General features: G+C 45.6%; 1 protein-coding gene across 1 annotated transcript in view; it reads right to left on the bottom strand.

Moving 5' to 3' along the window:
• Nucleotides 1-402: 402 nt before the first annotated feature.
• Nucleotides 403-26758, bottom strand: part of LOC135520783 (cadherin-17-like) — a 39944-nt gene continuing 13588 nt past the window's right edge. The window contains exons 5-19 of the mRNA XM_064946567.1: nucleotides 13254-13389; nucleotides 13003-13161; nucleotides 12516-12668; nucleotides 10828-11027; nucleotides 9415-9546; nucleotides 9112-9262; nucleotides 6673-6873; nucleotides 6495-6571; nucleotides 6015-6203; nucleotides 5304-5548; nucleotides 5078-5214; nucleotides 4745-4969; nucleotides 4533-4643; nucleotides 4321-4437; nucleotides 403-4061 (exon numbers count right to left, since the gene is read on the bottom strand). Coding sequence (XP_064802639.1) covers nucleotides 3976-4061; nucleotides 4321-4437; nucleotides 4533-4643; nucleotides 4745-4969; nucleotides 5078-5214; nucleotides 5304-5548; nucleotides 6015-6203; nucleotides 6495-6571; nucleotides 6673-6873; nucleotides 9112-9262; nucleotides 9415-9546; nucleotides 10828-11027; nucleotides 12516-12668; nucleotides 13003-13161; nucleotides 13254-13389 — 2319 coding nt within the window. The 3' untranslated portion in view covers nucleotides 403-3975. The remainder of the gene's footprint in view (nucleotides 4062-4320; nucleotides 4438-4532; nucleotides 4644-4744; nucleotides 4970-5077; nucleotides 5215-5303; nucleotides 5549-6014; nucleotides 6204-6494; nucleotides 6572-6672; nucleotides 6874-9111; nucleotides 9263-9414; nucleotides 9547-10827; nucleotides 11028-12515; nucleotides 12669-13002; nucleotides 13162-13253; nucleotides 13390-26758) is intronic.

Genomic DNA, 26758 nt, shown 5'->3' with positions numbered 1-26758 from the left:
ATTCCTCTCTCAGACCAAAGCAAACACACATGCACATAGTATTACATTCCTGTCTCAGCCCAAAGCAAACACACATACACATAGTATTACATTCCTGTCTCAGCCCAAAGCAAACACACATGCACATAGTATTACATTCCTCTCTCAGACCAAAGCAAACACACATGCACATAATATTACATTCCTGTCTCAGCCCAAAGCAAACACACATACACATAATATTACAATCCTGTCTCAGACCAAAGCAAACACACATGCACATAGTATTACATTCCTCTCTCAGACCAAAGCAAACACACATGCACATAATATTACATTCCTCTCTCAGACCAAAGCAAACACACATGCACATAATATTACATTCCTCTCTCAGACCAAAGCACACCATTTTACTCAAAAGCAGTAGGTCCAGATAGCCTTTATTCAGACAGACATTTTCCCAACTCCTCTCTCCATTACTGTGTTGCACACACCAAGGTTATAATAGTAAACGAAAACTGAAATGAAAATTAAATAAAAACAAAAATTGGAAAAACAATTGAGTAAACTGAAAAATGAAAACTATACTGGAACTATTATCTTTGACTGCAAAACAAACTAAAATATAATTAAAACCATCATGAATTGTGTTCAGTTGTTGTTTTTTTCCTTCTAAACTTTGGATAAAAATCTAATGTGGTTTTGAAGCTTTTTTCTCTAATGGGGTTTTCGAACTTCTGAATCTGGAGGGTAAATGCTGCCAGTAGATGGCGATGTTTCAAATAGGCCTAGCTGGTGCATTGCTGCATCGCTAGCTAACGGAAGAAATCTGAGGGCGAGCAGGAAGCATGAGCGAGAACAATGGCAGCAGCAAACACAACACCAGCAGTGGTTGGTTGCAAAACACAAAGCCCTGTATGGGATTATTTGGAGTACATTGCTGGAAAGGACAAAAGCAAATGTATTGTTGTGTCAGAAGCTAATAATCCTTTATTGGATTTATATATCACTTTTCTACCAACTGAGGTACTCCAATGGCTTTACATTGTAGAGGGGGGGGGGGTGATTAGGTGGTCATGATGGGAATGGGACCAGGTTGGGAATTTTGTCATGACATCAGGGTTAACACCCTTACTCTTATGATAAGTAATGGGCTTTTAATGACCACAGAGAGTCAGGACATATGTTTATTAACATCCCATCCAAAAGACAGCACTCTACACAGGGCAATATCCCTTCACTACCCTGGGGATCAGGGTGCAGGGTAGTATGCAGGGTGTGGGATGCAGCAGTGGTATGCAGGGTGGTATGCAGCAGTGGGATGCAGGGTGGTATGCAGCAGTGGTATGCAGGGTGGTACGCAGCAGTGGGATGCAGGGTGGTATGCAGCAGTGGGATGCAGGGTGGTATGCTGGCAGTGGGATGCAGGGTGGTACGCAGCAGTGGGATGCAGGGTGGTATGCAGCAGTGGGATGCAGGGTGGTATGCAGCAGTGGGATGCAGGGTGGTATGCAGCAGTGGGATGCAGGGTGGTATGCAGCAGTGGGATGCAGGGTGGTATGCAGCAGTGGGATGCAGGGTGGTATGCAGCAGTGGGATGCAGGTTGGTATGCTGGCTGGCAGCAGTGGGATGCAGGGTGGTATGCTGGCTGGCAGCAGTGGGATGCAGGGTGGTATGCTGGCTGGCAGCAGTGGGATGCAGGGTGGTATGCTGGCTGGCAGCAGTGGGATGCAGGGTGGTATGCTGCTGGCTGGCAGCCGTGGGATGCAGGGTGGTATGCTGCTGGCTGGCAGCAGTGGGATGCAGGGTGGTATGCTGCTGGCTGGCAGCAGTGGGATGCAGGGTGGTATGCTGCTGGCTGGCAGCAGTGGGATGCAGGGTGGTATGCTGTTGGCTGGCAGCAGTGGGATGCAGGGTGGTATGCTGGCTGGCAGCAGTGGAATGCAGGGTGGTATGCTGCTGGCTGGCAGCAGTGGGATGCAGGGTGGTATGCTGCTGGCTGGCAGCAGTGGAATGCAGGGTGGTATGCTGCTGGCTGGCAGCAGTGGGATGCAGGGTGGTATGCTGCTGGCTGGCAGCAGTGGGATGCAGGGTGGTATGCTGGCTGGCAGCAGTGGGATGCAGGGTGGTATGCTGCTGGCTGGCAGCAGTGGGATGCAGGGTGGTATGCTGGCTGGCAGCAGTGGGATGCAGGGTGGTATGCTGCTTGCTGGCAGCCGTGGGATGCAGGGTGGTATGCTGGCTGGCAGCAGTGGGATGCAGGGTGGTATGCTGCTGGCTGGCAGCAGTGGGATGCAGGGTGGAATGCTGGCTGGCAGCAGTGGGATGCAGGGTGGTATGCTGCTTGCTGGCAGCCGTGGGATGCAGGGTGGTATGCTGGCTGGCAGCAGTGGGATGCAGGGTGGTATGCTGCTGGCAGCAGTGGGATGCAGGGTGGTATGCTGGCTGGCAGCAGTGGGATGCAGGGTGGTATGCTGCTGGCTGGCAGCAGTGGGATGCAGGGTGGTATGCTGGCTGGCAGCAGTGGGATGCAGGGTGGTATGCTGGCTGGCAGCAGTGGGATGCAGGGTGGTATGCTGCTTGCTGGCAGCCGTGGGATGCAGGGTGGTATGCTGGCTGGCAGCAGTGGGATGCAGGGTGGTATGCTGGCTGGCGGCATACCACCCTGCATCCCACTGCTGCATCCCACCCTGCATCCCACTACCACGCTGCATCCCACTACCACCCTGCATCCCACAACCTCAAAGTTCATCTGTACAGCACCCACAAAGAATTTCAGGATAAAGACGGGGAGATAGCTATTGTTTTAATTTTGTGATTGGCTGAGGATTCGACTCCCGGTATCATGTGAACACGTATAAGACGTGGATAATATGTAGAATAGCCGACAATGAGCTTTAAAACGACAAATGATTCTCTCTACCAACAAGAAGGGTGTGATCGGTTTGAACAGTTTGGTGTGGAATGGATTGTGATGTGGGGTTTTGTTACTACGCCGATAAATGAAAATATCCATCAGGACTTTTGCCACCTAGGAAATGTGTGTGAGCGGACCATCTCAAATAGTACTGGAGTACCCTGCTATAGTCCTACAACACATACATGGCCCCTAGCATAAGGACACTTGAGGCTACTTTCTGTCCCTTCACACAAAAAATACAACTGAAACTATAACTACAACGGACACTGAAACTACAACGAAAACTGAAACCAAAACTGAAACTACAACTGAAACTGAAACTACAACTGAATAATATAAAAACAAAATATGTTTTTTATCGTACTGAAACAGAATAAAAACTAGTAAATCAAGTCTAAAACCGAATGGAAACTAAACTGAATTTATTTTTTAATTGAAAAATGAATAGAAATAAAATTGAATAGAAAATCACAAAACTATAATAACCTTGGTACACACTCCGACATTCACCAGGCACTCATTTACACTGGGCTTGTCAAACAGTGAACATTAAGTGTTAAACTGAGGGATGTTTAGGTGTTGGAACTGTCTCCAACATCGGTTGTTTTTCCATGGTTGTTTCTACTCTTTACTGTAGGCAGTCTTTCTCCCATTCTAAAGTGGTGGAACCGTCCTAATTTAACCCTCAGCTAGCTAGCATCTTCACTAATATCAGGCCTCATCAAAAAACATCATGGAGTATCAGTATAAAGACAGTATCAACCACAAACAACAGTCAGAGGCAAACGGTGAACTAAAGTCTCTGAGCAACAGTCTACACAATTACAGCAAGCAGCTTGAAATGGAGTGTTTGAACCATCACACACAGTGCACAGCCAGTCATGACACACTAGCTGAGAATGGACAGTCAAAATTCTAAATACAGACAAAATTCACTATAATAAGTTATTAAGCTGCATGAGCGCATGATTATGACGAAACCAGGTAGTATTTATAACGTGCATACAACCAATCAAAGTAGATCTGTTCTTCAGAAATATAACAATTAAACAAACACATGCTATCTCATGTGTTTCTAGAGAATGGCGTCCGTTTCTCCCAGCAAGGCTTTCTTCTGGTTGTCCTTCTTTATACGATGGAAAGCGATGATCAGGACCAGGGCTAGGGAGGAAGTGACATCACCCGTCAATAACAGTCAAAACATATTATCGGAATCCCAGAACTAAAATCCTGCATAATTGCGTTAGATACTCGATTAGTCTGTCCATGAGAGATTAGTCAAAAAGAAAAACAAAAACTATCAACAACAATACAACGTTTTATGCTACAGTTAGGTCTTAGTTCCTTGATTGTACCACTCCGCCCTCTTCCCTTAAAGTGCAGTGCATAGCAACAACAGCAGTGAACACCTGTTACTCACCGATGAACCCGACAGTTCCAGCCAGGATTCCGATGGTGGTGGGCATTCCTAACACCCCTGCATGAACGCCCGGCTCGGTGAAACAGTATCCCAACTCTGTGCAGTTACACACTCGCACTGTAGGGAGAACACACACATCAGACACCCACTCACAGCTACATAGTCTTGTGTGTGATGGGTGCTATCATACACAGCTGGCTGCAACCACTCACCCTCAAACTTCTGTGTGATGCCCATGCCAGCGTTGTCTTTGATGTTGATGGGGATTAGGAAGGTTTTGTCCTCACTGGGAGATTTCTTCAGGGTCAGTTTAGCAGACGTCCCTACAGGAAACCAAGTGAAGAGACACAATCCCACATCAGCACGGGATCACATTAATAGACAGGATCTCTAGGAGATGTAGTCTTGTCTAACAAATGTGTACCGTCCACAGCGCTTAGGTCCCAGTTGGGGGACTTCTTGCCCTGGGCCAGACTGAATGTGAAAGGTGCTCCGAAGGGGTCTGCGTCCGCGTCCAGGGCCGACAGGACTATAGGCTGGGGCTTCTTCACACAGATGAAGGCCTGGTTCTCTGTCAGCTTGGGGACATTGTCATTCACATCCAGCAGCCTCACAGACACCTGGCGCTCTGAGGACAGCTCTGGATTGGCTGGGGGTGGAGAGATATTATTCATTATGGATATTCTCTAACCTGGACTCAAACTGGCAGTGAGTGGGTCAAAAAAGTATCCGAAATATACATATGTGTGTTCGTCACCTTTCTCAAAGGCGACAACAGTAAAGTGGAAGGCCTCCACCGTCTCTCTGTCCAGCACAGCTTTATTCTTTATCTTTATCTCTCCAGTAGCAGGATCAATCTCCAACCAACCCTTAGTGTCTCCCTCCATCTTGAACCTATAATACACACACAGTTAGAGCACAAAATATACACTATCAGAGCCATAACACACACACAACATCAGTCCCTCTCATAATGTGATTACAGTATCTCTTTTCCCTCTGGGTCCGTGGCGTCTATTTTGAGCAGCGTAGCTCCCTCCTTGGTGTCCTCTGGCACCGTGACATCCAGAATGTCCATGTCAAACACTGGAGCCTCATCAACGTCACTGATCGCCACCGAGACCACGGCGGACGACTCAGCGCCGTACTCGAGACCGCTCACCAGCGGCTCTGGGTTACGAGCATCAATCTGTAGCTTATAGGAGGAAGCAGTCTCATAGTTCAGAGGCTGGAGAAAGAGGGGGGAAGGAGGGAGAGAGGGGAGGGAGGAAGAGAGAAGGGGGGCGAAGGGAGATCGAGGGGGGAGGAAGGGAGAGAGAGGGGGATGAAGGGAGGGGGGAGAAGGAAGGGAGAGAGGGGGGATGAAGGCAGCGAGAGGGGGAGGAAGGGAGAGAGGGGGAGGAAGTGAGAGAGAGGGGAGAGGAAGGAAGGGAGAGTGGGGAGAGGAAGGGAGGGTGGAGGAAGGGAAAGAGAGGGGGAGGGGAAGGGGGAGGGAGGCAGATGGGGAGGAAGGGAGAGAGAGGTCTGTGAGCATTCTGGAGCAAAATGGAAGCGTTTTTGTGGGTTTGTTTCAGCCTGCTGGTGGACGTTTCTTTTAATAATCAATACAACCATAGATCTAGGATCAGCTTATCATCTTTATCATCACCTATCAAAATCTGACCTTTCGTATGTGTCTTCCATTATGAAGTTACCTTAGCAACAACAAGCCTGCCCTCCCCATTGTCGTCTGTCTCCATGGCGAAAACTCCATCTTCGTTGCCAGCGGTTATGTGGAACTCGATGTGGGAGCTTCCTGTTCCAGGGTCGTCAGCATCTGTGGCTTTCACTGTCAGGAGGGTGTGGCCTAGAGCTGTGTCTTCAGACAGGTTGTGACTACCATACTACAGAGAGACAGATAGAGACAGAGAGAGAGACACAGAGAGACAGAGAGAGAGACAGAGAGGGAGCGAGAGAGAAAGAGAGAGAGACAGAGAGAGAAACAGAGAGACAGAGAGAGACAGGGGAGAGAGAGAGAGAGAGAGAGAGAGAGACAGAGAGAGGGACAGAGAGAGAGAGAGGGAGGGAGAGAGAGAGGGGAGAGAGAGAGAGAGAGAATTAAAGGTCACAGGTCAACAACCCATACCAACTAAAGCATCTATGAAACTCAGGTGTGTGTCTCAGGTATGTCTCACGTCATTCATCTCGAAGATGGGCAGCTCATTGTTGATGTCGATAACCTTGATGAGGACCTTACATTCTGTGCTGAAAACTGACGAAGACACACAACAGTATGTGAGGGCCCCTTGAAGCAAACACGTGTCTGTGCTGTTCAAACTTTTAGACAAAGGTCAAGTGTGTGTGTGCATGTACCTGGGTCGTTTACTCTGACAGTGAGGTGGTACTCTGTTGCATCTCTGCGTTGGAGCATCTGCTTGGCCTGGATGCGGCCGCTGATGCCATCGATGGTAAAGACTGAGGAAGGGGTTTGGGTCACCAACGAATAGGAGAGCAGTGCGTTGGGTGTGTTGTCATCATCAGCATCATGCACCATCAGATGTCCGACTGTGCTGCCTGGAACCCAGAGGAACCAATCATACAAGTTATATGAGTTACTATTAGAATGTTTCAGCTCTGAACACACATACCTTTAATATAACAACACAGTCCTAACACCAGCCTCAACACAGTCCTAACACCAGCCTCAACACAGTCCTAACACCAGCCTCAACACAGTCCTAACACCAGCCTCAACACAGTCCTAACACCAGTCTCAACACAGTCCTAACATCAGCCTCAACACAGTCCTAACACCAGCTTCAACACAGTCCTAACACCAGCCTCAACACAGTCCTAACACCAGTCTCAACACAGTCCTAACACCAGCCTCAACACAGTCCTAACACCAGTGTTACGGATACAGTTATCCTGTGTGTGTGTGTATCCTGTGTGTGTGTTTCTTTTCTCTCCTTCTCCCCTCACAGGTGAAAATCATCACTCTCCAATCAGTCAACAATCAATCATCAATCAGAAGACACACCTCCTCATATTTCCTGACCTATCACAGTTCCTTTCCCATGTTTTAAAAACCCCATCATTTGTTTGTTCTGGAGCTCAGCTCAGCTCAATCTCTCTGTAAAATGCCATGTCTGTAGGTCTCTGTTTCACTCTCGCTTTGTGTCGTAACCTCTCTTTTGTTTAAGCACCTCATAGCACTTTGTCATCACCTGTGAGTATTGTTTTTGGTTATGGTGTTTGTGTTTGATTGCTGGTGGAAAAGGGGGAAACCAAGACAAGTCGCCCATGGGCATACACTACCCGTAGGTGAACTTTGTTAAATACACTAGTTAGAACTGGGCGGACCACCCACTGTATTTTTGGTTAGTTAGTTAGCTGTTGTTAAAGTAGGCTAGTCTAGCTTAGGGGTGTTTTTGAATACTTATTGTTTCTTTCCTTGGGTCCAGCTCAGCCCCTTTTTCTGCTCCCCCCATTACCGTGTGTTTATAAATAAACCTAGAGTTTGACGGTCGATTTCAGTTGTCGTGCTTATTTCGTTCACACTTTTCCTTTGTCACAATAATAATTTGCATGAGTTATGTTACGAGTCTCATTACCATCCCCCCTAGACTGTCGGGCCAAAAGGGATTCGTAACAACCAGTCTCAACACAGTCCTAACACCAGTCTCAACACAGTCCTGACACCAGTCTCAACACAGTCCTAACACCAGTCACAACACAGTCCTGACATCAGTCACAACACAGTCCTGACATCAGTCACAACACAGTCCTGACATCAGTCACAACACAGTCCTGACATCAGTCACAACACAGTCCTGACATCAGTCACAACACAGTCCTGACATCAGTCACAACACAGTCCTGACATCAGTCACAACACAGTCCTGACATCAGTCACAACACAGTCCTGACATCAGTCACAACACAGTCCTGACATCAGTCACAACACAGTCCTGACATCAGTCACAACACAGTCCTGACATCAGTCACAACACAGTCCTGACATCAGTCACAACACAGTCCTGACATCAGTCACAACACAGTCCTGACATCAGTCACAACACAGTCCTGACATCAGTCACAACACAGTCCTGACATCAGTCACAACACAGTCCTGACATCAGTCACAACACAGTCCTGACATCAGTCACAACACAGTCCTGACATCAGTCACAACACAGTCCTGACATCAGCCACAACACAGTCCTGACACCAGCCTCAACACAGTCCTGACACCAGTCTCAACACAGTCCTGACACCAGTCTCAACACAGTCCTAACACCAGCCTCAACACAGTCCTAACACCAGCCTCAACACAGTCCTAACACCAGCCTCAACACAGTCCTGACATCAGTCACAACACAGTCCTAACACCAGCCTCAACACAGTCCTGACATCAGTCACAACACAGTCCTGACATCAGTCACAACACAGTCCTGACATCAGTCACAACACAGTCCTAACACCAGCCTCAACACAGTCCTAACACCAGCCTCAACACAGTCCTAACACCAGCCTCAACACAGTCCTAACATCAAAGTCACAAGATACGAGACTCTTCACACATTTATGGAATGCACATCAGGGTCAATGAAATGTAAAAGTAAGTCTGTGGACACCTGCTCGTCAAACATCTCATTCCAAAATCATGGGCATTAATATCGAGTTGGTGCCCCATTTGCTGCTATGGCTTAAATAGCCGAATCCACTAATTTAAAGGGGTGTCCATATACTTCTGGCTGTGTAGTGAATCACACATCTCCAACCTATCACACACATCCAGTAGTTAGTTACCTGTGGGTTCGTTCTCCTGCACTTCAAACACACTGAGTTCCTCCTCACAGATTGGAGCGTTATCATTCACATCGTCCACCACCACCTGCACTTCCAGGGGAGGGTCTACCTGGTTACCATAGCTATCCTCAGCAAACACCACCAGGATGTACTGGAACACACACACACACATGTATTTTTTTGTTTTTAGTTCACATTTATTTATATGTGAACTATCCAGTGTTGGACAGTACTCCATTAAATAATGCTGCTTGGGACCAGAGTGTTAGATAGTGATTGTGATGAGGAGGACTCGCTGGTTACCATGGCCTTGTCCTCTCTGTCCAGCTCCTCAGTCAGCAGAATGTCTCCTTCCTCCGTGACATTGAAGGGGAACGTCAGCTCCCGTTCTTTCTGTACCAGCCTGTAGAAGGCACTGGGATCATTAGACTGGACCTGCAGGGAGGGAGGGAGGGAGACAGACAGACAGACAGACAGTGTCAGACAGAGTGTCAGACAGTCAGTCAAACAGACAGACAGACAGACAGACAGACAGCTATAGATACGTCCTGTATCTTAACTGCTTTATATGTAACATTTTCCTTTAATCATGCAGTGATGTCAATAGGAGATCAAATGTAAGGTATGCATGCTGATTGTGTGTTTTCTAGAGAGTCTCTTTATGTCCTTAGTGTTTTCTAAACAGTCTCTTTAGGTTCCTAGTGTTTTCTAAACAGTCTCTTTAGGTTCCTAGTGTTTTCTAAACAGTCTCTTTAGGTTCCTAGTGTTTTCTAAACAGTCTCCTTTAGGTCCTTAGTGTTTTCTAAACAGTCTCTTTAGGTTCTTACTGTTTTCTAAACAGTCTCTTTATGTCCTTAGTGTTTTCTAGAGAGTCTCTTTAGGTTCTTACTGTTTTCTAAACAGTCTCTTTAGGTTCTTACTGTTTTCTAAACAGTCTCTTTATGTCCTTAGTGTTTTCTAAACAGTCTCTTTAGGTTCCTAGTGTTTTCTAAACAGTCTCTTTAGGTTCCTAGTGTTTTCTAAACAGTCTCCTTTAGGTCCTTAGTGTTTTCTAAACAGTCTCTTTAGGTTCTTACTGTTTTCTAAACAGTCTCTTTATGTCCTTAGTGTTTTCTAAACAGTCTCTTTAGGTTCCTAGTGTTTTCTAAACAGTCTCCTTTAGGTCCTTAGTGTTTTCTAAACAGTCTCTTTAGGTTCTTACTGTTTTCTAAACAGTCTCTTTAGGTTGTTACTGTTTTCTAAACAGTCTCTTTAGGTTCCTAGTGTTTTCTAAACAGTCTCCTTTAGGTCCTTATTGTTTTCTAAACAGTCTCTTTAGGTTCCTAGTGTTTTCTAAACAGTCTCCTTTAGGTCCTTAGTGTTTTCTAAACAGTCTCTTTAGGTTCTTACTGTTTTCTAAACAGTCTCTTTATGTCCTTAGTGTTTTCTTAACAGTCTCCTTTAGGTCCTTAGTGTTTTCTTAACAGTCTCCTTTAGGTCCTTAGTGTTTTCTAAACAGCCTAATTAGGTCCTTTGTGTTTTCTTAACAGTCTCCTTTAGGTCCTTAGTGTTTTCTTAACAGTCTCCTTTAGGTCCTTAGTGTTTTCTAAACAGCCTAATTAGGTCATTTGTGTTTTCTTAACAGTCTCCTAAGGTCCTTAGTGTTTTCTAAACCATTTCTTTAGTACTGTGGCACCTATAATGATTGTGTGAGTGTGATTTCCACCCTTGCCGTACCTTGCCGATGGGCATGGGGTATATCCTTTTCAACTGTTCTCTGAGGTTGATCGGTCCAGGATTGACCCACAGGTTCTCCTGCACGACAATTTTAACCCTCGCGTTACCGTTGAGAGCGCTCACCGACTCCCCGCCCATGTCCTCCACACGAACAATCAGTGTGAAGTCTGGGTCCTCCAGAGGGTTCAGCCTCCGAGACTCTACAACCACAGAGGAAGAAACAGGACCATTCACAGTCAATACACAGGCACCACCGAAGAAGACAGGCCCAAATGATTCCTTATTTCCCAAATAGCACACTGTGTTTGACTGTCGCCCTGTATGTCTATGGATGAACTGGCCAAACGTAGGGCCCTGGACAAAAGTAGTGTACTAGTAGTAGTGTACTATACAGGAATATCTGAGCATGACCTCGGGGCTCTCTGTGTGACAACACAGGGGTCAGAGGTGAGAGGTCAGGCTGCTCTGGCAAGTGGCCACAGCTGAACTCAACAACATTATGTAGAGGAGGTTCTGTTCAGCAGCCTCTTAATCACACCATTAACCTCTTAATCAGCCTTAATCACTTGAATTAATCTATCTATCCCTCACTCTCTCTATCCCTCGCTCTCTCTATCCCTCGCTCTCTCTATCCCTCGCTCTCTATGCCTGTCTTTATCCCTCACTCTCTATGCCTGTCTCTATCCCTCACTCTCTCTATCCCTCGCTCTCTCTATCCCTCGCTCTCTCTATCCCTCGCTCTCTCTATCCCTCACTCTCTCTATCCCTCGCTCTCTCTATCCCTCGCTCTCTCTATCCCTCGCTCTCTATGCCTGTCTCTATCCCTCACTCTCTATGCCTGTCTCTATCCCTTTCTCTATCCCTCGCTCTCTCTATCCCTCACTCTCTCTATCCCTCGCTCTCTATCCCTGTCTCTATCCCTCACTCTCTATGCCTGTCTCTATCCCTCACTCTCTATCCCTGTCTCTATCCCTCACTCTCTATCCCTGTCTCTATCCCTCACTCTCTATCCCTCACTCTCTATGCCTGTCTCTATCCCTCACTCTCTATCCCTGTCTCTATCCCTCACTCTCTATCCCTGTCTCTATCCCTCACTCTCTATGCCTGTCTCTATCCCTCACTCTCTATCCCTGTCTCTATCCCTCACTCTCTATCCCTCACTCTCTATCCCTCACTCTCTATGCCTGTCTCTATCCCTCACTCTCTATCCCTGTCTCTATCCCTCACTCTCTATCCCTCACTCTCTATCCCTCGCTCTCTCTATCCCTCACTCTCTATGCCTCACTCTCTCTATCCCTCGCTCTCTATCCCTCGCTCTCTCTATCCCTCACTCTCTATGCCTCACTATCTCTATCCCTCGCTCTCTATCCCTCGCTCTCTATCCCTATCTCTATATCCCTCGCTCTCTATCCCTCGCTCTCTATGCCTCACTCTCTCTATCCCTATCTCTCTCTTTATCCCCCACCTCTCTCTCTGCCTGACATGTTTCCAAGTGTCTGCATGTGCTCTGCTCTATTTGCATCCTCTCTGAAATGCCCTCCCCTTTTTCTCTTTATCTGCCCCCCTTGTGGTCTGCTATGGGCTCAATCATCTATCTATTTGGACCATCTTGGTCAGGTTTACCTGACAATAGTGATTTTATAGTTTCATCTTAAACTACAAGTAAATATAGTGAAGTACACACAGACCTGCTCTCTGCACACAGCTGTAGAAGGGGTTGAGTTCATAAGGGATGTCCCCTGTGGGGGTGCAGTAGTCATCAAACCTCTTCTTCAGAGAATCACTGAAGTTCCCTCCTCTGGAATGAATAACACTTTCTCTGGCCTTCAGCAGACGCTCTCCTGCAGGAACACACACACACACACACACACACACACACACACACACACACACACACACACACACACACACACACACACACACACACACACACACACACACAGCTGTAATCAGTAACATAATCACGTGGTCAATCTGACACCAAGCATGTGTTAATCTGATGTGTTAATCTGGAGCATGAGAGTTGAGTTGTGGTGATCTGGGCTGGGGTGAGATTAAAGGATGCAGAACTCACAGATTAGCACTCATACAGGATGAGATTAGAGACCACAACATCTGGGATGATCTATGTGTGTGCACTTTGAGGATCTCCGGGAGTGTGTGTGTGTGTGTTACCCTCGGCAGTAGTAGAAATCTCTCCTGTGTTGCTGTTGATCTCGAAGAACAGGGTGTTGTCTCTGTTGGGGATCTGGGAGACCAGGGTGTAACTCAGATGGGCGTTGGGAGACTCTGGGTCGTCCAGGTCAGTAGCAAACACACGCGCAAATGGAACACCTACAACACACACACACGCATAATGAACACACACACAGACAGACAAACAGTCAGTCAGACAGAGTGACAGACAGAGTGACAGGCAGACAGACCTGCGGGGGTACGTTCCTTGACGATGCCGATGTAGTCAGTCTGGTTGAAGGACGGGGCGTGGTTGTTGACATCCAACACGTTGATGGTGATGATGACTGGACCTTCTACTGGTTCTGAACCCACTAAGGCCTCCAGCTACAACAACAACAACAACAACAACATGAAGCTGGGATGTGTGTGTGGGTCTAAACTAAATGACATTGTGTATGTGTGTGCATGCAGGTACTTGTCAGATCTGTGAATCGACAGTGTGTGTATGTCTGTGTGTCCTACCAGCTCTCACAGTCTCACGTCAGAATTAGACGTTCATCCAAGTTGTTCCAAATGTCACATTTGGATGTGTTTAAGGTTAAGTTTAGGTATTAAGGCAGAATTGTTAAGCTTAGGCATTAACTCAAAATTCTTAAGGTTAGACATTAACTCTGAATGGTTAAGGTAAGGGTTAAGGTTAGACATTAACTCTGAATGGTTAAGGTAAGGGTTAAGGTTAGACATTAACTCAGAATGGTTAAGGTAAGGGTTAAGGTTAGACATTAACTCAGAATGGTTAAGGTAAGGGTTAAGGTTTGGGATAGGCTTAATTTAAGAAAAATCTGAAACAACTTTCTATTGCTGGATTTGAACATGCAACCTTTGGAATGATAATGCAATCTCTATTGCACTCCACACTGCCCTTTCCTACCTGGACAAAAGGAACACCTATATGAGAATGCTATTCATTGACTACTGCTCAGCGTTCAACACCATAGTACACTCAAAGCTCATCACTAAGCTAAGGAACCTGGGACTAAACACCTCCCTCTGCAACTGGATCCTGGACTTCCTGACGGGCCGCCCAGAGGTGGTAAGGGTAGGTAGCAACACATCTGCCACGCTGATCCTCAACACTGAAGCTCCCCAGGGATGCGTGCTCAGTCCCCTCCTGTACTCCCTGTTAACCCACGACTGCATGGCCAGGCACAACTCCAACACCATCATTAAGTTTGCAGACAACACAACAGTGGTAGGCCTGATCACCGACATAGACAAAAAAGCCTATAGGGAGGAGGTCAGAGACCTGGCCGGGTGGTTCCAGAATAACAACCTATCCCTCAACGTAACCAAGACTAAGGAGATGATTATGGACTACAGGAAAAGGACCACCGAGCTCGTCCCCATTCTCATCGACGGGGCTGTAGTGGAGCAGGTTGAGAGCTTCAAATTCCTTGGTGTCCACATCAACAACAAACTAGAATGGTCCAAACACACCAAGACAGTTGTGAAGAGGGCACGACAAAGCCTATTCCACCAGTGGCTCGGGAAACTAAAATTATTTGGCATGGGTCCTGAGATCCTCAAAAGGTTCTACAGCTGCAACATCGAGAGCATCCTGACCGGTTGCATCACTGCCTGGTACGGTATTTGCTCGGCGTCCGACCGCAAGGCACTACAGAGGGTAGTGCGTACGGCCCAGTACATCACTGGGGCTAAGGTGCCTGCCATCCAGGACCTCTACACCAGGCGGTGTCAGAGGAAGGCCCTAACATTTGTCAAAGACCCCAGCCACAGACTGTTCTCTCTACTACCGTATGGCAAGCAGTACCGGAGTGCCAAGTCAAGGACAAAAAGGCTTCTCAACAGTTTTTACCCCCAAGCCATAAGACTCCTGAACAGGTAACCAAAATGGTCACCCGGACTATTTGCATTGTGTGCCCCCCCAACCCCTCTTTTACTCTGCTGCTACTCTGTTTATCATACATGCATAGTCACTTTAACTATACATTCATGTACATACTACCTCAATTGGCCCGACCAACCAGTGCTCCCACACATTGGCTAAGAGGAGAAGAGAACTGCATTGTGTCCCACCACCCACCAACCCTTCTTTTACGCTACTGCTACTCTCTGTTCATCATATATGTGTAGTCACTTTAACGATACCTACATGTACATACTACCTCAATCAGCCTGACTAACCGGTGTCTGTATACAGCCTTGCTACTCTTATTTTCAAATGTCTTTTTACTGTTGTTTTATTTCTTTACTTACCTATACACCCACAACTTTTTTTTGCACTATTGGTTAGAGCCTGTAAGTAAGCATTTCACTGTAAGGTCACCTGTTGTATTCGGCACGTGTGACAAATACACTTTGATTTGATTTGAATCAGAGGCAGATGCTTACGCCCATCCACTATCCCCGTCCACAATGCCCAAACCTACTTGAAGGTAACAGCACTCACTGTTGCCCCTAGTGGGCAGTTTCCACCTGTCTGTCCACATCCATGACATGGATGGACATCAAATACTAACTTGTATCACCTGTATGTTAACAACTATATTGTTTGTCTGTGTGTGTTAACTACTATAGTGTGTGGTCTGTGTATGTTAATTACTACATTGTGTGGTCTGTATATGTTAACTACTATAGTGTGTGGTCTGTGTATGTTAACTACTGTAGTGTGTGGTCTGTGTATGTTAACTACTACATTGTGTGGTCTGTATATGTTAACTACTATAGTGTGTGGTCTGTATATGTTAACTACTATAGTGTGTGGTCTGTGTATGTTAACTACTACATTGTGTGGTCTGTGTATGTTAACTACTACATTGTATGTTCTGTGTATGTTAACTACTACATTGTGTGGTTTGTGTATGTTAACTTCTACATTGTGTGGTCTGTGTATGTTAACTACTATAGTGTGTGGTCTGTGTATGTTAACTACTATACTGTGTGGTCTGTGTATGTTAACTACTACACTGTGTGGTCTGTGTATGTTAACTACTACATTGTATGTTCTGTGTATGTTAACTACTACATTGTGTGGTCTGTGTATGTTAACTACTATAGTGTGTGGTCTGTGTATGTTAACTACTATAGTGTGTGGTCTGTGTATGTTAACTACTACATTGTGTGGTCTGTGTATGTTAACTACTATAGTGTGTGGTCTGTGTATGTTAACTACTATAGTGTGTGGTCTGTGTATGTTAACTACTACATTGTGTGGTCTGTGTATGTTAATAACTACTACATTGTGTGGTCTGTATATGTTAACTACTATAGTGTGTGGTCTGTGTATGTTAACTACTATAGTGTGGTCTGTGTATGTTAATTACTACATTTTATGTTCTGTGTATGTTAACTACTATAGTGTGTGGTCTGTGCATGTTAACTACTACATTGTGTGGTCTGTGTATGTTAATAACTACTACATTGTGTGGTCTGTATATGTTAACTACTATAGTGTGTGGTCTGTGTATGTTAACTACTATAGTGTGTGGTCTGTGTATGTTAACTACTACATTGTATGTTCTGTGTATGTTAACTACTACATTGTGTGGTCTGTATATGTTAACTACTATAGTGTGTGGTCTGTATATGCTAACTACTATAGTGTGTGGTCTGTGTATGTTAATTACTACATTTTATGTTCTGTGTATGTTAACTACTACATTGTGTGGTCTGTATATGTTAACTACTATAGTGTGTGGTCTGTATTTGTTAACTACTATAGTGTGTGGTCTGTGTATGTTAATTACTACATTTTATGTTCTGTGTATGTTAACTACTACATTGTGTGGTCTGTATATGTTAACTACTATAGTGTGTGGTCTGTGTATGTTAACTACTACATTGTGTGGTCTGTGTATGTTAATAACTACTAAATTGTGTGGTCTGTATATGTTAACTACTATAGTGTGTGGTCTGTATATGTTAACTACTATAGTGTGTGGTCTGTGTATGTTAACTACTACATTGTGTGGTCTGTGTATGTTAACTACTACATTGTGTGGTCTGTGTATGTTAACTACTATAGTGTGTGGTCTGTGTATGTTAACTACTATAGTGTGTGGTCTGTGTATGTTAACTACTATAGTGTGTGATCTGTGTATGTTAACTACTATAGTGTGTGGTCTGTGTATGTTAACTACTATAGTGTGTGGTCTGTGTATGTTAACTACTATAGTGTGTGGTCTGTGTATGTTAACTACTACAGTGTGTGGTCTGTGTATGTTAACTACTATAGTGTGTGGTCTGTGCATGTTAACTACTATAGTGTGTGGTCTGTGTATGTTAACTACTATAGTGTGTGGTCTGTATATGTTAACTACTATAGTGTGTGGTCTGTGTATGTTAACTACTATAGTGTGTGGTCTGTATATGTTAACTACTATAGTGTGTGGTCTGTGTATGTTAACTACTATAGTGTGTGGTCTGTGTATGTTAACTACTACATTGTGTGGTCTGTGTATGTTAATAACTACTAAATTGTGTGGTCTGTATATGTTAACTACTATAGTGTGTGGTCTGTATATGTTAACTACTATAGTGTGTGGTCTGTGTATGTTAACTACTACATTGTGTGGTCTGTGTATGTTAACTACTACATTGTGTGGTCTGTGTATGTTAACTACTATAGTGTGTGGTCTGTGTATGTTAACTACTATAGTGTGTGGTCTGTGTATGTTAACTACTATAGTGTGTGGTCTGTGTATGTTAACTACTATAGTGTGTGGTCTGTGTATGTTAACTACTATAGTGTGTGGTCTGTGTATGTTAACTACTATAGTGTGTGGTCTGTGTATGTTAACTACTACAGTGTGTGGTCTGTGTATGTTAACTACTATAGTGTGTGGTCTGTGTATGTTAACTACTATAGTGTGTGGTCTGTGTATGTTAACTACTATAGTGTGTGATCTGTGTATGTTAACTACTATAGTGTGTGGTCTGTGTATGTTAACTACTATAGTGTGTGGTCTGTGTATGTTAACTACTACAGTGTGTGGTCTGTGTATGTTAACTACTATAGTGTGTGGTCTGTGCATGTTAACTACTATAGTGTGTGGTCTGTGTATGTTAACTACTATAGTGTGTGGTCTGTATATGTTAACTACTATAGTGTGTGGTCTGTGTATGTTAACTACTATAGTGTGTGGTCTGTATATGTTAACTACTATAGTGTGTGGTCTGTGTATGTTAACTACTATAGTGTGTGGTCTGTGTATGTTAACTACTACATTGTGTGGTCTGTGTATGTTAATAACTACTAAATTGTGTGGTCTGTATATGTTAACTACTATAGTGTGTGGTCTGTATATGTTAACTACTATAGTGTGTGGTCTGTGTATGTTAACTACTACATTGTGTGGTCTGTGTATGTTAACTACTACATTGTGTGGTCTGTGTATGTTAACTACTATAGTGTGTGGTCTGTGTATGTTAACTACTATAGTGTGTGGTCTGTGTATGTTAACTACTATAGTGTGTGGTCTGTGTATGTTAACTACTATAGTGTGTGGTCTGTGTATGTTAACTACTATAGTGTGTGGTCTGTGTATGTTAACTACTACAGTGTGTGGTCTGTGTATGTTAACTACTATAGTGTGTGGTCTGTGTATGTTAACTACTATAGTGTGTGGTCTGTGCATGTTAACTACTATAGTGTGTGGTCTGTGTATGTTAACTACTATAGTGTGTGGTCTGTGTATGTTAACTACTACAGTGTGTGGTCTGTGTATGTTAACTACTATAGTGTGTGGTCTGTATATGTTAACTACTATAGTGTGTGGTCTGTGTATGTTAACTACTATAGTGTGTGGTCTGTATATGTTAACTACTATAGTGTGTGGTCTGTGTATGTTAACTACTATAGTGTGTGGTCTGTGCATGTTAACTACTACAGTGTGTGGTCTGTGTATGTTAACTACTATAGTGTGTGGTCTGTGTATGTTAACTACTATAGTGTGTGGTCTGTATATGTTAACTACTATAGTGTGTGGTCTGTGTATGTTAACTACTATAGTGTGTGGTCTGTGTATGTTAACTACTACATTGTGTGGTCTGTGTATGTTAATAACTACTAAATTGTGTGGTCTGTATATGTTAACTACTATAGTGTGTGGTCTGTATATGTTAACTACTATAGTGTGTGGTCTGTGTATGTTAACTACTACATTGTGTGGTCTGTGTATGTTAACTACTACATTGTGTGGTCTGTGTATGTTAACTACTATAGTGTGTGGTCTGTGTATGTTAACTACTATAGTGTGTGGTCTGTGTATGTTAACTACTATAGTGTGTGGTCTGTGTATGTTAACTACTATAGTGTGTGGTCTGTGTATGTTAACTACTATAGTGTGTGGTCTGTGTATGTTAACTACTACAGTGTGTGGTCTGTGTATGTTAACTACTATAGTGTGTGGTCTGTGTATGTTAACTACTATAGTGTGTGGTCTGTGCATGTTAACTACTATAGTGTGTGGTCTGTGTATGTTAACTACTATAGTGTGTGGTCTGTGTATGTTAACTACTACAGTGTGTGGTCTGTGTATGTTAACTACTATAGTGTGTGGTCTGTGCATGTTAACTACTATAGTGTGTGGTCTGTGCATGTTAACTACTATAGTGTGTGGTCTGTGTATGTTAACTACTATAGTGTGTGGTCTGTATATGTTAACTACTATAGTGTGTGGTCTGTGTATGTTAACTACTATAGTGTGTGGTCTGTATATGTTAACTACTATAGTGTGTGGTCTGTGTATGTTAACTACTATAGTGTGTGGTCTGTGCATGTTAACTACTACAGTGTGTGGTCTGTGTATGTTAACTACTATAGTGTGTGGTCTGTGTATGTTAACTACTATAGTGTGTGGTCTGTGTATGTTAACTACTACATTGTGTGGTCTGTGTATGTTAACTACTATAGTGTTTGTCTGTGTATGTTAACTACTATAGTGTTTGTCTGTGTATGTTAACTACTTGTTAAGGGAATTTTTATCAATGATGACTAATTATGTGTCATGTCTTGTTATGTCTGTTCCTGTCCTTTCTCTTCACTCTGTCTCTCTCTGCTGGTCTTTTTAGGTTACCTTCTCTGTCTCTCATTCCTCAGCTGTTCTACATCTGCCCTAACTAGCTCTTTCACTCTTCCCCACCTGTTCTCTCTTCCCCCTCTGATTAGGTCTCTATTTCTCTCTCTGTTCCTGCTACTTTCAGTGTCTGATTCTTGTTTGTGTTTTTTGATGCCAGAAGCAAGCTGTCGTCTCGTTTGCTTCCACCTTGTCCTGTCCTGTCGGAGTCTGCCTGGCAGGTGCATCCTGCACTATACTAACGTTCTTTTGTTCCGCTGACAGCGTTGGAAGAGGATTTATGCCATTCCTGTTTTTTTCATTAAAGAACTCTGTTTTCTGTTAAAACCGCTTTTGGGTCTTCACTCAAGTTCATAACAGAAGAATCAGACCAAGAATGGACCCAGCGGCTCCGGACCCTTTTCACTCCGCCGTCGAGATCCAGGGAGCGATGCTAGGCAGACACGAGGAGGAATTGTCTGCTGCTCAACATGCCGTTGAGACCCTGGCCGTCCAAGTCTCCGACCTCACAAGACAGGTTCACCAACTCCACCTCGATCCACCGCCCACTTCCAGGGTTTCCGAGTCTCCGGAGCCCAGGATCAACAACCCGCCGTGTTACTCTGGGGAGCCCACTGAGTGCCGCTCATTCCTCACTCAGTGTGATGTGGTGTTCTCTCTCCAGCCCAACACTTACTCCAGGAGCGCAGCCCGCATCGCCTACGTCATTTCTCTCCTTACCGGACGGGCGCGTGAGTGGGGCACGGCAGTCTGGGAGGCGAGGGCTGAGTGTATTAACCAGTATCAGGACTTTAAGGAGGAGATGATACGGGTTTTTGACCGTTCTGTTTTTGGCGAGGAGGCTTCCAGGGCCCTGTCTTCCCTATGTCAGGGGAATCGATCCATAACGGATTATTCTATTGAGTTTCGCACTCTCGCTGCCTCTAGTGACTGGAACGAGCCGGCTTTGCTCGCTCGTTTTCTGGAGGGTCTCCTCGTCGAGGTTAAGGATGAGATCCTCTCCCGGGAGGTTCCTTCCAGTCTGGACTCCTTAATAGCTCTCGCTATTCGCATAGAGCGACGGTTTGATCTTCGTCGCCGAGCTCGTGGAAAGGAGCTCGCGTTCTCCGTTGCTCCCCTCTCCGCATCACTGCCACCCTCCTCCGCCGGCTCGGATGCTGAGCCTATGCAGCTGGGGGGTATCCGCATCTCGGCCAAGGAGACGGAACGGAGAATCACCAATCGCCTCTGTCTCTACTGCGGCTCCGCTGGTCATTTTGTCACCTCATGTCCAGTAAAAGCCAGAGCTCATCAGTAAGAGGAGGGCTACTGGTGAGCGCATCTACTCAGGCCTCTCCTTCTGGATCACGCACTACCTTTCCGGTCCATCTCCGCTGGCCCGGTTCATCTGCTTCCTGCAGTGCCTTGATAGACTCTGGGGCGGAGGGCTGTTTTATGGACGAGACCTGGGCTCGGGAACATGACATTCCTCTCAGACAGTTAGGGGAGCCCACGGCCTTGTTCGCTTTAGATGGTAGTTCTCTCCCCAAGATTCAGCGTGAGACGCTGCCTTTAACCCTCACTGTCTCTGGTAATCATAGCGAAACCATTTCTTTTTTAATTTTTCGTTCACCTTTTACACCTGTTGTTTTGGGTCATCCCTGGCTAGTGCGCCATAACCCTTCTATTAATTGGTCTAGTAATACTATCCTATCCTGGAATGTTTCTTGTCATGTAACCTGTTTAATGTCTGCTATCCCTCCTGTTTCCTCTGTCTCTTCTTCACAGGAGGAGCCTGGCGATTTGACAGGGGTGCCGGAGGAGTATCACGATCTGCGCACGGTGTTCAGTCGTTCCAAGGCCACTTCTCTCCCTCCACACCGGTCGTATGACTGTAGTATTGATCTCCTTCCGGGAACTACTCCCCCCCGGGGTAGATTATACTCTCTGTCGGCTCCCGAACGTAAGGCTCTCGAGGATTATTTGTCGGTTTCGCTCGACGCCGGTACTATAGTCTCCTCCTCCTCTCCCGCCGGAGCGGGGTTTTTTTTTGTTCAGAAGAAGGACGGGTCCCTGCGCCCATGCGTGGATTATCGAGGGCTGAATGACATAACAGTTAAGAACCGTTATCCGCTTCCTCTTATGTCTTCAGCCTTCGAGATCCTGCAGGGAGCCAGGTTTTTCACCAAATTGGACCTTCGTAACGCCTACCATCTCGTGCGCATCAGGGAGGGGGACGAGTGGAAGACGGCGTTTAACACTCCGTTAGGGCACTTTGAATACCGGGTTCTTCCTTTCGGCCTCGTTAACGCTCCAGCTGTCTTTCAGGCACTAGTTAACGACGTCCTGAGAGACATGCTGAACATTTTTGTTTTCGTTTACATGGACGATATCCTGATTTTTTCACCGTCTCTCTCGATTCATGTTCAGCACGTGCGACGCGTCCTCCAGCGCCTTTTGGAGAACTGTCTTTATGTGAAGGCTGAGAAGTGCACTTTTCATGCCGCCTCTGTCCCTTTTCTCGGTTCCGTTATTTCCGCTGAGGGCATTAAGATGGATCCCGCTAAGGTCCAGGCTGTCATTGATTGGCCCGTTCCTAAGTCACGCGTCGAGCTGCAGCGCTTTCTGGGCTTCGCTAATTTCTATCGTCGTTTCATCCGTAATTTCGGTCAGGTGGCAGCTCCTCTCACAGCCCTTACTTCTGTTAAGACGTGCTTTAAGTGGTCCGTTTCCGCCCAGGGAGCTTTTGATCTTCTTAAGAATCGTTTTACATCCGCACCTATTCTTGTTACACCTGACATCTCTAGACAGTTTGTTGTTGAGGTTGACGCGTCAGAGGTGGGCGTGGGAGCCATTCTTTCTCAGCGCTCTCTCTGACGGCAAGGTCCATCCTTGCGCGTTTTTCTCTCATCGCTTATCGCCGTCAGAACGTAACTATGATGTTGGTAATCGCGAACTGCTCGCCATCCGCTTAGCCCTAGGCGAATGGCGACAGTGGTTGGAGGGGGCGACCGTTCCTTTTGTCGTTTGGACTGACCATAGGAACCTTGAGTACATCCGTTCAGCCAAACGACTTAATGCGCGTCAGGCTCGTTGGGCTCTGTTTTTCGCTCGTTTCGAGTTTGTTATTTCTTATCGTCCGGGCTCAAAAACACCAAACCTGATGCTTTATCTCGTCTCTTCAGTTCTTCTGAGGTCTCCACCGACCCCGATGGGATTCTCCCTGAGGGGCGTGTTGTCGGGTTGACTGTCTGGGGAATTGAGAGGCAGGTAAAGCAAGCACTCGCTCACACTCCGTCGCCGCGAGCTTGTCCTAGGAACCTTCTGTTCGTTCCCGTTCCTTCTCGTCCGGCCGTTCTTCAGTGGGCCCACTCTGCCAAGTTAGCCGGCCACCCCGGCGTTCGGGGTACGCTCGCTTCCATTCGCCAGCGTTTCTGGTGGCCCACTCGGGAACGTGACGCGCGTCGATTTGTCGCCGCTTGTTCGGTCTGCGCGCAGACTAAATCTGGGAACTCTCCTCCTGCCGGCCGCCTCAGACCGCTTCCCATTCCCTCTCGACCGTGGTCTCACATCGCTTTAGATTTTATCACCGGACTGCCTTCATCAGCGGGGAAGACAGTTATTCTTACGGTTGTCGATAGATTCTCTAAGGCGGCTCATTTCATTCCTCTCGATAAGCTCCCTTCTGCTAAGGAGACGGCTCAGATCATTATTGAGAATGTTTTCCGAATTCATGGCCTTCCGTCTGACGTCGTTTCCGACAGAGGCCCGCAGTTCACGTCTCAATTTTGGAGGGAGTTTTGCCGTTTGATTGGGGCTTCCGTCAGTCTCTCGTCCGGCTTTCATCCCCAGTCTAACGGTCAAGCCGAACGGGCCAATCAGACTGTTGGTCGCATTTTACGCAGTCTTTCTTTTCGTAACCCTGCGTCTTGGTCAGAACAGCTCCCCTGGGCAGAGTACGCCCACAACTCGCTTCCCTCGTCTGCTACCGGTCTATCTCCTTTTCAGAGTAGCCTCGGGTACCAGCCTCCGCTGTTCTCATCTCAGCTCGCCGAGTCCTGCGTCCCCTCCGCTCAGGCTTTTGTCCAGCGTTGTGAGCGCACCTGGAAGGGGGTCAGGTCGGCACTTTGCCGTAATAGGGCGCAGACTGTGAGGGCCGCTAATAAGCGTAGGACCAAGAGTCCTAGATATTGTTGCGGTCAGAGAGTATGGCTCTCCACTCAGAACCTTCCCCTTAAGACAGCTTCTCGCAAGTTGGCCCCGCGGTTCATTGGTCCGTTCCGTATTTCTCAGGTCGTTAATCCTGTCGCAGTGCGACTTCTTCTCCCGCGCTATCTTCGTCGCGTTCACCCGGTCTTCCATGTCTCCTGTGTTAAGCCCGTTCTTCGCGCCCCGCTCGTCCCTCCCCCCCCATCCTTGTCGAGGGCGCACCCATCTACAGGGTTCGTAAGATTTTGGACATGCGCCCTCGGGGCCGTGGTCATCAGTACCTAGTGGATTGGGAGGGGTACGGTCCTGAGGAGAGGAGTTGGGTTCCCTCTCGGGACGTGCTGGACCGTTCGCTGATCGATGATTTCCTCCGTTGCCGCCAGGTTTCCTCCTCGAGTGCGCCAGGAGGCGCTCGGTGAGTGGGGGGGGGTACTGTCATGTCTTGTTATGTCTGTTCCTGTCCTTTCTCTTCACTCTGTCTCTCTCTGCTGGTCTTTTTAGGTTACCTTCTCTGTCTCTCATTCCTCAGCTGTTCTACATCTGCCCTAACTAGCTCTTTCACTCTTCCCCACCTGTTCTCTCTTCCCCCTCTGATTAGGTCTCTATTTCTCTCTCTGTTCCTGCTACTTTCAGTGTCTGATTCTTGTTTGTGTTTTTTGATGCCAGAAGCAAGCTGTCGTCTCGTTTGCTTCCACCTTGTCCTGTCCTGTCGGAGTCTGCCTGGCAGGTGCATCCTGCACTATACTAACGTTCTTTTGTTCCGCTGACAGCGTTGGAAGAGGATTTATGCCATTCCTGTTTTTTTCATTAAAAAACTCTGTTTTCTGTTAAAACCGCTTTTGGGTCTTCACTCAAGTTCATAACATTATGTATACATTTCAATCAGGACTGACTAATCAGTTACTGTATATGTACTAATCAGAATACTATTATGTTACTGTATATGCATGAATTTTATTTTTAATCTTAGTACTGAATATAATATGTGCAAATAGAATCAAGAATTAGAACAATGACTGTCTGTTCCTTGATAGAAATGAATGAACTTATAGCCAGACTGGCTAGAAGGCTTATCTACACCAGCTGGCCTAGGCTCAGTCATATATCATCTTAATAGGGAGAGACAATGTGAGAACCATACAGCCTTTGTACTAGAGCGGAGATGACACGGGCTGGTACTAAAACTAATGATGTCATTTTCAGTTTATAACCTGTGGTAAAATGTGTAAGGAGCAGTACTCTCGTGAATAAAGGCTGCTGTTTGACTTTAAGACTGGGCTCTATCAATTTTATACAAATAAGGGTCATACAAATCCTTATGAATTGACAGAGTGTTTGATTTTAATTGGGTATTAAAACAGAGGAATTTAATTCCTGTAACACCACTACATTGTGTGGTCTGTGTATGTTAACTACTATAGTGTTTGTCTGTGTATGTTAACTACTATAGTGTTTGTCTGTGTGTGTTAAATACTATAGTGTTTGTCTGTGTGTGTTTAAAACCTCTTCAGGATCGGACCCATTTTTTAAATTTTTGCCTAAAATGACAGCCAAATCTAACTGCCTGTAACTCAGGCCCTGAAGCAAGGATATGCATATTCTTGATTCCATTTGAAAGGAAACACTTTGAAGTTTGTGGAAATGTGAAAGGAATGTAAGAGAATATAACACAATAGATCCGGTAAAATATAATACAAAGAAAAAAACAACTGTTCTTTTGTATTTTTTTTGTACCATCACCTTTGAAATGCAAGAGAAAGACCATCGTGTTTTATTCCAACTGCAATTTAGATTTTGGCCACTAGATGACAGAAGTGTATGTGCAAAGTTTTAGACTGATCCAATGAACAATTGTTTTTCTGTGCACTCTCAAACAATAGCATGGTTTCACTGTAATAGCTACTGTAATTTGGACAGTGCAAAATGTGAGCTTTCTGCCAATATCAGATATGTCTATGTCCTGGGAAATGTTCTTCTTACTTACAACCTCATGCTAATCGCATTAGCCTACGTTAGCTCAACAGTCCCGCAGGGGACCCACCAATCCTGAAGAAGTTTTTAACATTGTGTGTGTTAACTTCTACAGTGTGTGTGTCTGTGTATTAACTTCTACAGTACGTGTGTGTTAACTTCTACAGTGTGTGTGTGTGTGTGTGTGTGTGTGTGTGTGTGTGTGTGTGTGAACTTCTACAGTGTGTGTGTGAACTTCTACAGTGTGTGTCTGTGTGTGTTAACTTCTACAGTGTGTGTGTGTGTGTGTGTGTTAACTTCTAGAGTGTGTGTCTGTGTGTGTCAACTTCTACAGTGTGTGTCAACTTCTACAGTGTGTGTCTGTATGTGTTAACTTCTACAGTGTGTCTGTGAGTGTTAACTTCTACAGTGTGTGTGTGTTTGTTAACTTCTACAGTGTGAGTCTGAGTGTTATCTTCTACAGTGTGTGTCTGAGTGTTATCTTCTACAGTGTGTCT

Source organism: Oncorhynchus masou, chromosome 29, assembly GCF_036934945.1.
Source record: "Oncorhynchus masou masou isolate Uvic2021 chromosome 29, UVic_Omas_1.1, whole genome shotgun sequence".
Classification (NCBI taxonomy): domain Eukaryota; kingdom Metazoa; phylum Chordata; class Actinopteri; order Salmoniformes; family Salmonidae; genus Oncorhynchus; species Oncorhynchus masou.
This window is presented reverse-complemented; position numbering and strand designations above follow the sequence as displayed.